The sequence below is a fragment of the Mus caroli genome, chromosome 13 (genome assembly GCF_900094665.2).
Source record: "Mus caroli chromosome 13, CAROLI_EIJ_v1.1, whole genome shotgun sequence".
NCBI classification, from domain to species: domain Eukaryota; kingdom Metazoa; phylum Chordata; class Mammalia; order Rodentia; family Muridae; genus Mus; species Mus caroli.
This window is the reverse complement of record NC_034582.1, coordinates 38699635-38711575: the sequence shown is the minus strand read 5'-3', so window position 1 is coordinate 38711575 and position 11941 is coordinate 38699635. Positions and strand designations below refer to the sequence as shown.

General features: G+C 38.4%; 1 protein-coding gene across 1 annotated transcript in view; it reads left to right on the top strand.

Moving 5' to 3' along the window:
• The window catches only part of Ranbp9 (RAN binding protein 9), an 80523-nt gene that overhangs the window by 36932 nt on the left and 31650 nt on the right, over positions 1 to 11941 (top strand). The window contains exons 3-4 of the mRNA XM_021179981.2: positions 9409 to 9461; positions 10569 to 10736. Of these exons, the coding sequence (XP_021035640.1) occupies positions 9409 to 9461; positions 10569 to 10736 (221 nt within the window). The remainder of the gene's footprint in view (positions 1 to 9408; positions 9462 to 10568; positions 10737 to 11941) is intronic.

The following is an 11941-nucleotide window of genomic DNA, read 5'->3' as shown; positions in this document are numbered from 1 at the left end:
TTCTCTGTGTAGCCCTGGCTGTCCTGGCACTCACTTTGTAGACCAGGCTGGCCTCGAACTCAGAAACCCGCCTGCCTCTGCCTCCCGAGTGCTGGGATTAAAGGCGTGCGCCACCACGCCCGGCAATTTGCATTTTCTTAATGACTAGTAGTGAAAACACATGTTCAAGCCTGTGACCATTTACAGTGAGAACAACTGTGATTTTTTTTTTCCTACCTTACGGCTTCTTTTTGTATTTAACTTACCTAAAGGTTTATTTTATTTTGAATCTATATTTTTTTTTGTCTTTTCAACTTTGGGAGATTGTTATGAATTATTTTTTCTGCTCCATTCTTTTTCTCTTTGCCTGTCTTTCTCCTTTTCTCCCCCCCCCCCTTTGGATGGAAGATGGATCAGATCATATTTTACTCCTTGAATAATAGATTTAAAAATCTCAATAACATTTACTATCATTTTAATGATGTTTTTTGTTCTTTTCTGTGTTAATGGTTGCCTTGGCCCATGCATTTTTTCACTGTTTCTGCTGAAATAAATCCATAAAACATTCTTGGTAAGAGACTGTGGTTCATAAATGATTAGTTTTATATGCCTTAATAGCTCTTTCTTTTCTTCTCATTGAAGTTCAAGTCTGCCTGCTATTACCATCAGTACCTTGACCTATGCCCACCACTAGGCTTTGTCATGAGCTGTTGAGAATGGGTGTCAGGTGACAGATAGCACTTCTTTGTTGGTGACTCTCCTCCTTGGTATCTTTTTACATTGTGCCTTTCATTAATTTTTCTCAATGTACCTTAAAGATAAGTCAATGTTTAGCCTTCTTATGTTATACATTTCAATTTAGCAGAACACCTTTTGTTTCGTCTTGTTTGGTTTTGGTTTGTTTTTTCGAGACAGGGTTTCTCTGTGTAGCCTTGGCTGTCCTGGAACTCACTCTGTAGACCAGGCTGGCCTTGATCTCAGAAATCCGCCTGCCTCTGCCTCCCGGGTGCTGGGATTAAAGGCGTGAGCCACCACTGCCCAGCTAGCAGTATACTCTTTAACTTTGGAAAATTACTAGATAAGTGAACTCAATAGAGTGGTGTACCACTGGTTTCTTCTGTGTGTGTGTGTGATTATAATTCTTTTTATATAAAAATACCTACTTATTAACAAAAAAGGTGCTGCCAGGTTCATAGGTCAGTGGGTAAAAGATATTTGTGCAAGACTGGATTCCCCTGAACGCACTCAAGTAGGAGGAGAGGAGGACAGCTGGGTGACGATTCCCTTTGATTTATTCATGTCTGTCCTCTCGCAGCCTGCTGCTGATGGTCAGGAACCCAACGCTGCAGCCCATTGAGTTGACCATCCAGAATGGATTCTTGGTGCTGTTGATTTTGTATTTTAGGATTTTTGCAACCTCATTTTGATTACGAATTTTTTTTTCATCTATTTTTTGTGGGATTAGCATTTTAACTTAATTTTTTTAGTACAGTTTATACTTATTCCAACTCCTTGGAACCCAGTCTAGAGCAGTGATTCTCAACCTTCCTAATGCTGCAACCTAATACAGTTTCTTATGTTATAGGGGCCCTCAGCCATAAAATTCTTTTGCTGTTACTTCATAACTGTAATTTGTTACTGTTATGAATCATAATATAAGTATCTGAGAAGCAGGCTATCTACTAAGACCCCTGTGAAAAGGTCATTGAACCCATGCCCCCCACAAAAGGGTCACAACCTGTAGGTTGAGAATCTTTGTCTAGAGTTCTTTTTGGAGTTTCTAGGTCTTGCCTCAGGATAATTTGAAGAGTGTTGCAGATTTAGTGACCAGTCCATTAATAACTGGTTTAGATCCTTGTTCAAATTTCCCTCTTGCCTTCTAACCATGCCATGGTTCAGGTAACAGGTGGTATTCTGCTTTTCTTAGTTTTCTTTTAGTATGAGAGAGGTTTGGTCCAGTCTTTGTCATTAAACAATAAGCTTGGTGACCAGCTGTTTTTGACTGGAGCTACTTGGGAAGAAGTAGCTTAATTGGGGAATTGCCTCCATCAGAGTTGGCTTGCAGGCAAATCTGTTGGACATTTTATTAATTAATGTTATTAATAATTGATGTAGATGGGCCTACCTAGCCCACTTCCACTCAGGGTGGTCCTGGGGTATAGAAGAAAGCAGAGAGAGCAAGCCATGGCAGAGCAACATTTCTTCCATGGCCTTGACTTGAGTCCCTGCTCCAACTTTGCTTGTGATGGAATGTTCCCTAAAGTGTAATGCGAAAGACCTTTCTGCCTTCAGTTGGTTTTGGTCTTAGGGTTTGTTGTAAAATAGAAAGCAAACCAGGACACCCCTGTTGTAGAGCTTTGTGAGGTTTTGTTTCTCCAAAGAAACTTGTGGGCACTGGGAGTGGGTACACAGTCACAGCCTGTGTCTCCCAGTGAGCTTGGGCTGCTGTTGCTACACTGTAACAGCACAGGCTGCATGGGCCAGTCTGCAGCCAACCTACACTCATGGGCCAGTCTGCAGCCAACCTACACTCACAGTGGGCTCTAACGAGTAATCTTGAGAGTTTCACTAACCTTTAGTTAACAGGGAACGGCCTGCTGTTTACTAAGTCTTGTCTTTTCTTGGAACTCTTTATTTGTGTATATAAACTTTAAAACCTTTTTTTTCTAGTTTAAGAAATTGAATTGGAATGTGTCTTGAAATGTACTCAGTGTACCTACAGCTTTTAGAACAGCTGTTCTCAACCTGTGGCTTTCAACCCCTTTGGGGGTCCAACGACCCTTTCACAGGTCACCTAAGACCATTGGAAAACACAGATATTTACATTATGATTCATAACAGTGACAAAATTACACTTATGGGTAGCAATGAAAATAATTTTATGGTTAGGGGGTCACTACAACATGAGGAACTGTATTAATAAAGGGTCACAGCATTAGGAAGGTTGAGAAGCATTGCTTTAGAAAGACAGTTATTTGTATTGTCACGTTCGTTATCTAGATACATGTTGTGCTATGCCTGTTGATTTGATACATTGTTTTTCAGCTTTGCTAGAAAACTTTTATTACTATTTTAGGGTTTCTGTGACTGTCACACACAGTGCTCCTATTTTCAGCTGTCTATTGCTGGAATACGAAATTGATTTTCTTAATATCCAGTTCCTCTTTTAAAATATTTAGTTACTTTTAATGCTTTGAATAGTTTCTGTGTTTTTTGTATGCATATAATTATACCAATTACAAATGAATACATTGTTTTCTAATGTTGTACTGGTTATTTTTTTGTTTTATATTAGATTTTTAAAGACCTCCAAAACAGTGTTTAACAGATACAAGCAACTCCTTGTTACTGTTTGAAATAGAAATGGCTTCACTGATTTTCACAGTATTGTTTTGTTGGGGCTTGTATTAGAGTTGGGGGAAACAGTATCATACTTAAGTAATTTCCTTTTCTTACCTTTACTGGATGCTTTGTGAGGAATGGTAGCTGAACATTATCAAATGACACAAAATCATACAATTGTAGACAAATTATTATAGACATTAACAAATTGTATTCAATTTGCTTTTTCAGTTTTTGCACTTGTAGGTGTTTTGTATTTACTTCTGTTTAAAATCTCAGCTTCTATTGGTATTTATAAGGTTTTGAAATTTGTGTATATTGTTCTAGAAAGCCTTTATTGTCAGCTTGATTAAAGCCTACAGTCATCTGAGGCTAGAATATCCCAAATCGGATTGACCTGTTTGCAGGTCTGTGGGAACCTTTTAAACTCAAAAGACAAGAGAGTAAAAGAGGGGCTTGTGGGGAGAGGAAGATCAGCAGGGTGGAGCAAGATGAGAAAGAGTCAGGCTAATACACACCATCAGATAATTACACACAGAAGAGTATGTTCTAATGAAGCCGTCACATAGCATTAATATATGCTGCTACCGGGGTCTTTCATTGTCTCTAAAACAGCCATCTAGGATTACAGGGTCTCAAAAACAAGTGTAGAGGATCTCATGTGAGAAATATTAAATAATACAAAATATGTTTCCAAGAGGACACAGTGAACCTTCAGAACCCCCAAAATGGGATATGATTTCTTATTTGGATATAATGTCAAATTCATGAAAAATATTTGGAGTTGTTAATAATATTATACTACAAAATACATGTTGGAGTTTCTATATGACTATTTTCTAAAACTGAGCAAACTGACAGTCTACCTAAACAAGGGACTCTAGTCTGTTAATTTATAAAATTAGAACAAAGTAATCATCACAAAAGAATATCCATGTTCTAGTTTGATATATGATAAAATACTCTGACCACCTTGAGGAGAGAAGAGTTTGTTTGGCTTGTACTTCCGACTACAGTGTCATTGAGGGAAGTAAGGACAGGAAGCCTGGAGGAGCCTTGCTTGCTGGCTCACTCACTCACCTCAAGTTTATCTAGCTGTCTTATAGCCTAGGGCCAGCTGCCTAGGGATAATGGTGGGCTTGCCCATACCCCTCAGCAGCCATCAGTGCGAATGCAGGTGTGCTTGCTGTGTCACTGAAGAAAATGTCTCCAGGTTGTTGATAGCTTATTGGATAAAGTTATTGTTCTGCAAGCATGAAGGCCTGAGTTGAGATCTCCAGTAACCACCTAGACATGGTGGCTTTTGTCTGTCACTCCAGTGGTAGGTAGGGTTCACTTGTCCACCACTCTAGCTAACCCAGCAAGTTCAGTGAGAACCTGTCACAGAATACAGAGGGAGAGACCATTTGCCTTCACTACCATTCTGACTGAAACAATAGACTCTCTAGAGTAGTTTTGATTTGCATTTCCCCCATGGCTAAGAATTTTGAACACTTTTTAAGAGCATTTATTGGCGTTTTGTATTTCCTTTTAAGAATGCTGTTCAGTTATGCACATTTTTTGATTGGTTGTCTTATTGTCTTTGTGTATTCTAGATATTAACCTGTTGCTGGTATAGCTGGCGATGATTCATACTGTATGGAAACAGTATGAATCTGTTTTCTTTGCTCTGTGGAAACTTTTTTTTTTTTTTTTTTTTTTTTTTAAATTTCATGAGGTCCCATTTGTCTATTTGCTGGACTTATTTCCCAAATGACTTGAGTCCTTTTCAGAAAGTCCTTGTCTGAGCCTGTATCTTGAAATGTTTTACCTACCTTTTCCTCAAGGGTTTCAGAGTTTTAGGTCTTATGGTAAGGTCTTTGATACATGCATTTGCTGTTGCTTTTGTTCATGGTGAAAGTACACGTCTACTCTTACTCTTCTACATGTACACTTCCAGTTTACTAGAGCCCATTTGTTAAAGAAGCTGTCTTTTCTTTCCTGAGTATTTTTTGGCATCTTTGTAAAAACAGACAGAAAAACAAAAACCAGATTAGTTATGTGATTTGTGTCTGGCTCTCCCATCGATTTACTGCATTGATATGTGTGTGTGTGTGTGTGTGTGTGTGTGTGTGTGGTTGTTGTTGTTGGTGGTTGTGGTTAATGCCATGCTGCTGTGTTACTGAAGCTCGGGAATGTAACTTAACATTATGGCTCTAGCCATAGCATACAACATTATTTTTGCTCATAAATGCTTTGAATATCTGTCTCAGTTACTTTACACTTTGCTAGGACAGAATGGCTGGCAACAACAAGGAAGGGAGGGTTGCTTTGGTTCACAGTTCAAGGTCACGACCCCCCTCCTGGTGGAGAAGTTATGGCAGCCGGAGCTTGAGGTTGATGGCGGCGGCATTGCCACCAAAGTTAGGAAAAGAATGAATATTCAGTTCTCATCCTTATTTTTATTCAGTCTAGAGCCCCAGCCCGGGGAGGCCCCCACAGTTGGCAGATTGTTCCATAACAATTAAGCCCATGTAGATAATCTCTTACAGGTGCACTTTATTGTCCAAGCAGTTCTTGATTCCAAAAGGTTGAAAGTAACTAAGCCACACTACCTGAGTGAGGTCTTTCTCATGTGTTTTGTTACCCTTGTGTCTGTGCCACATGCTTGCCTGGTGCCCCTGGAGGCAGAAGAAGGGCATCAGTCATCTGTGAGCTGCCATATGGGTGCTAGGAATTGAACCTAGATCCCCCAGGTACTACTTTTAACTACTGAGCCATCTACAGCCTGAGTGAATTTAAACTTACGAGTGAAAATTAAGATAGATTTTTCAATCTCTATATAAAGAGTGGCATTGAAATTTGATGGGGTTTACATCGAATCTCTAGATTACTTTTGGTTAGGGGAATCATTTTACAGAATTGATTATTTCAAATCCATGAGTATGGAAACTTTCCATCTTCTCATATCTTCATTTTTGAGTGTTTTAAAGTTCCTGGATTGATGAGACAGTTCAACAAGTAAGGGAGATTGCTGGCAAGCCTGACTACCTGGGTTCATTACATGAAGATTCACATGCTGGAAGGAGACAGGGAACTCCTACATGTTGTCTTTTGGTATCTATGTACACCATGTTACAAATACCTGCACAAACGGAGATACATACAAAATAGATGAATAAAAACATTGTTTTCTTGCCCAGCATGGTGGCACACACCTTTTTTTTTTTTTTTTTAAACATTTTTTTTTAAGATTTATTTATTTATTATATGTAAGTACACTGTAGCTGTCTTTGTCTTCAGACACTCCAGAAGAGGGCGCCAGATCTCGTTATGGATGGTTGTGAGCCACCATGTGGTTGCTGGGATTTGAACTCTGGTCCTTCGGAAGAGCAGTCGGGTGCTCTTACCCACTGAGCCATCTCACCAGCCCTGGCACACACCTTTAATTCCAGCACTTGGGAGGCAGAGGCAGGCAGATTTCTGAGTTCGAGGCCAGCCTGTTCTACAAAGTAAGTGCCAGGACAGCCAGGGAGGGCTACACAGAGAAACCCTGTCTCGAAAAAAAACAAAAAACCAACCAACCAAACAAACAAACAAAACCATCGTTTTCTTGTAGAGATCTCTCACTTTGGTTAGTTTTTTTTCCAGGGGTGTATGTGTGTGTGTGTGTGTGTTGTGTGTTTCCCGCAGTTGTGAATGGGCTTATTTCCCTGATAGCTTTCTCAGCATTGATATATATGAAGGTGACTGGGTTTTGCATGTTAATTTTGTATATTGCCACTTTTCAAAGCTTATCACTTCTAAGAGATTTCCAGTAGAGTCTTTAAGGGACTCTTACGTAAAATCATAATCTTCTGCAAATGAAGATAGATTGACTTCTTTGCTATTTGTATCCATTTTGTTTAATTTTTGTCTTATTGCTTTAGGTAAGACTTCAGTACCATATTGAATAAGAGTGAGTTGAACAGAGGGCAGCTTTGTCTTGTTCCTGGTTTAGTGGAATGCTTTTGAGTCTTCCTTATTTAGTGTAATGTTGACTATAAGTTTATCATACATAGTGTTTATTATGGTGTTACATTCCTAGTGTCTTCAAGACTTTTAACATGAAATACTTTCAAAGGCTCTTATCTACATTTTGAGGGGATGGCCATGTGATTTCTGTACTTGTCCATTTATATATAAAATTTGTAGTGTTTATTATAACCAACTATTCCTATGTCTCTGGAATTAGGCCAAGTTGATCATGGTCAATGATCTCCTTGGTGTTTTATAAAATTTAGTTGGCAAATGTTTTGGTGACCCGTCGCCCTTTGTATCTTCGTTGTCTTAGGTACTGTTCTTATTATGAATAGATACCATGACCAAGGCAGCTCTTATAAAAGAAAGCTTTTGTTTATAGTTTTAGAGCTTGGTCCATTGTCAATATGGCAAGGAGTAGGTGACACACATGGGGCTGGAGAAGTAGCTGAGAACTTTCCATCCTGATCTGCAAGCATACTGGCAGAGGGAGACTGGGCCTGGCATAAGCTTTTGACATTTCAAAGCCACACACTTCCTCCAACAAGGCCTCAACTTCCAAATCCTTCTAATCTTTTCCAAGAGTTCCACTCTCCATTGACTAAGTATTCAAATATATGCACCTATAAGGCCTTTCGTCTTGAAGACACTGAGAATATATCTCAACACAATAAACACTGTGTATGATAAATCTGTAGCCAACATTACACTAAATAGGGAAGACTCAAAATCATCATACATGTCCATTAGAAAGATTGGTCTATAGTTTTGTTTTTAAATGTTTTTATCTGGTACTGTTATCAGAGTTAATACTAGCTTCATAAAAATAATTTGGTACTGTTCTATCCATTAGTTTAGGGCCCTTTGGTGTTTGCTTTTAAAATTCTTGAAGTATTCAGCAGTCGATCTATTTGGGTTTGGATTTTGATGACTTGGCAGATTTATTTATTTATTTATTTTTAAAACTAAAATCTTGTGACATTTATTTATCAGGGGCAGTATGTGATGTTCAGAGATTAGTTTGTGGGGAGTTACTCTTTGTTCTATTGTGTGGTCCAGCACCGTCACCTATTGAGCCATCACTGGCCATGTCCACACCCAGTTGTTTCTGTCTATTTGTTATATAGATCTGTTGGAAATATTTATCTCCTTTTGGTTTAGTTTTGCTAGGTCATACATATGTAGACATTATTTCTCCTATATTTTCCAACTTGGTGGACTGTATATTTTTAAGGTATATCTTTTGCAATTTTCTGAATTATGATATATGTCGTAAAGGCTTCCTTTTCATCTCTAATTTTCTAAAATTGAGTCTTTTTTTCTTTTGGTTAGTTTGATCAAGGACTTGTTTTGTTTTGTTTTGTTTTGTTTTTCGAGACTGGGTTTCTCTGTGTAGCCCTGGCTGTCCTGGAACTCACTCTGTAGACCAGGCTGGCCTCGAACTCAGAAATCCACCTGCCCCTGCCTCCCAAGTGCTGGGATTAAAGGCGTGCGCCACCACTGCCCAACGGATTTGTTGTTCTTAATCTTTTCAAAGAACTAACTTAGTATTGTTAATAATGTGTATTATTATTAGTTTCTATTTCATTAATTTCTGCCTGCTCTTGTTTTTTTAGTTTTCCATGGCTGATTATACTTTTTGTTCCTGTATATACTGTGAGATACTTTAGAGGTCTCTCAGGTTTCTCCTTCTTAGCATGTAGAATGTAGTATTGGCATTGTGTGTGTATGGAGTGAGAGGAAGCTGGTGACAGGCAGTCCTCTCCTTCCACCACCTAGATATCTGCTACGGATTAAACTCGGTCATCAGGCTTGGCTCTGAATGCCATCTCACCCACCGAGCCAGCTCTGCAGCCATTACTAATACTTTTAATGTATATACGAAGGATTACTATAGCTTACTGAATCTAGGTTTTATTGCTGGTTAATAGTGCTCTTTGTTGCTATGGAATACATTGTAATAACATTTCTGTGGCTATCTTAGAAGCCTCAGTTTTGGCTTGGTTCTAGTTATGTTTTAGAGTATTTAGTGCTATGTCTGTACCTGACTGTAATAACCTGCATTTCCTTTCCTTTATTCTCCAACAGCTACATGGGAATTGGTCTTTCTGCTCAAGGTGTGAACATGAATAGACTACCAGGTACACTTGAAAGTGAATTATAGTATTGTTAGAGCCTGACATTTAGGACTGACATTTCTTCATTAAATTGTTAAGTAATTGAAATAGTTGAAAGGTAATAGCTTTTTAAATTTTGATCACTTATATTATGAATTCTAAGTGGAAGTGAATTAAATTTCATGTTCCTCTGTAGAATTTACATAACATAATACCTATGCTTTGTTTTTCTGTTAATGTTTCATGCTTTTAAACTTTATATACTGTATCAGCCACTTGAAGCATTTTAATGTCTCTGGTTCTTTTGCCACCAGTCATATCCTGACCTTTAACCCATGTTAATTGTGTGCCCGTGTGAGAGTAGGGACAGATGACAGAAGTGAGCTCAGGAGTGTGTGGCTGATGTGGAATGCTGTGTGAGAACCAGTTAGCAGAAGGAATTGACTCTGTTTCCTGATGTTAAAAATCAATAGTAGCAGAAAGTTTGTATTTAAAAAGCTAACTGACCTATGCAGACCACTACAGTAAGTGTATTGAGTAGGCACATACCAAGCCAGTGCTGCCACCATCTCACTGGATTCTTATAGAACTGGATGGGGTTTCATCGCATGCTTTTGCCAAAAGTTATGAAGGTTTAAGTGAGGTCTTAATTATAATAGGTAAGAATGTGTGTAGTTGTGTGTATAAAATGGTTACAAATTACATGACTTTTACCTCTGGGTCACTTTGAGAAGTTTGTGGTAACTGAAAGTTATACTTTACATTAAAGCATGTGTGTGTTCTTCAAATAAAAGCAAAACTCCGATGCAATATTAGCTAAAGAACTAATGCATGGAAAAAACATAACCTGGCATGACTGCTGCTTATGTTCACATTCCTGGTAGAAATTCTTTCTCCTCAGTACTTGTCTTTACTGTTCTGGGTGTGAGTTTATTTTCCTTAATGTTGTAGACAGCATTCTAATGCTGAAATCTCTGTACAGTTTAGTTGTTGAGAATGTAGATGGACACTTGGAGCTTTTATCTGTATAATATCTGTTGTGCTGTTCTGAGTCATCTTACAATGTTAGTGATAAGTGACTGATGAAGAGCCTTGTTTATCATTGTAAATATACTGAACCTGTCTCTCCAGGTTGGGATAAACATTCATATGGTTACCATGGGGATGATGGACATTCATTTTGTTCTTCTGGAACTGGACAACCGTATGGACCAACTTTTACAACTGGTGATGTCATTGGCTGTTGTGTTAATCTTATCAACAATACCTGCTTTTACACGAAGAATGGACATAGTTTAGGTACTGAGATGTTGTTTTAAATACAAAATAGCCAAATATTGTGATTATTTTACTAAGCATGATGGTTTTGTTTATTATGTGATTCTGTTTAATTATTCTATCCATGTCCACGTTAAGGAAGTGATAAAAATTTGTATTCAGTTAAGGCTAACTTATGTACAGAAGTAATACTAGAAGTGACCACCCAGTCCTGAGCCGTTCATTCTAGTGATAGAAATGCCAAGCTTGGCTTGGACAAAAACTTCATTAGTTATTCAGTTCTCTAGTACAATTTGAAACATTCAGTTCTAAGAATATTGGGGGAGCAGTTAAAGGAAGTGAACTGTAAAAGAGCAGGGTGGACATGCTTACACCTTAGGCCTGCTAATGGTGTTGCTGAAGGATGGTGTCTGAGACAAGTTTGTGGCACAGGACAGAATTAAGTAAATAACAGAAATAAAAAGACACGTGGGCTAAAGTATGGCAATGAAACAAAGAATCATGTTGTAGGAATAATACAAAATGAAAGGCTCTAGCCAAATGTGCATTTGTTCATTAGTAGCATTGTGTGTAGTTATTGTAATTTTCCTTTTTTTAAAAAATGTTTTTTTATTGTATTTATGTGTACACTTGGGTATGTTTGTGTGAGTGTGTGCCATGCATGTGTGGGTGCTAGAGGAGGCCAGGAGGAGGGGTGGGGTCTACTGAATTTCTGGTGATTTGAGTTGATGAGTGTGGGTGCTGAGAACTGAACTTGGGTCTTCTGGACAAGCAGGAGTTCTTAACTGCTGAGCTAGCTCTCTAACCCACTGTTCTTTTTAAATTGCAAGAAATATAGAAGATAATGAGACTACTGTTTTTTAAAACTTCATTTTTACTATTGGGAAAAGTATATGCTCACAGCAGATTATTTCTAATGGATAGAAATAAAAAGTAAATAATCTTAGAGAATAGAAGCTGCTTTACTTCTGAACAACCTTGTAAAAGTTGAACTGCAAGTAGTCTGCTTATGTATATTATGTAATATCTTAAATGGCAAGCCTCTGTGTGCCACTACATCAAAGAAGATTCATTCTTAAGTCTCATTTGCATCGCAGCAGACTTCTGTGGTACCACAGCACAGCCCATTTGTGCTCCTGTCTGGCTTAAGATTTTTGCTTGCTTGCTTTTCTTTCTTTCCTTCTTTCTTCTTCCCTTCCCTCCCCTCCCCTCCCCTCCCCTCCCCT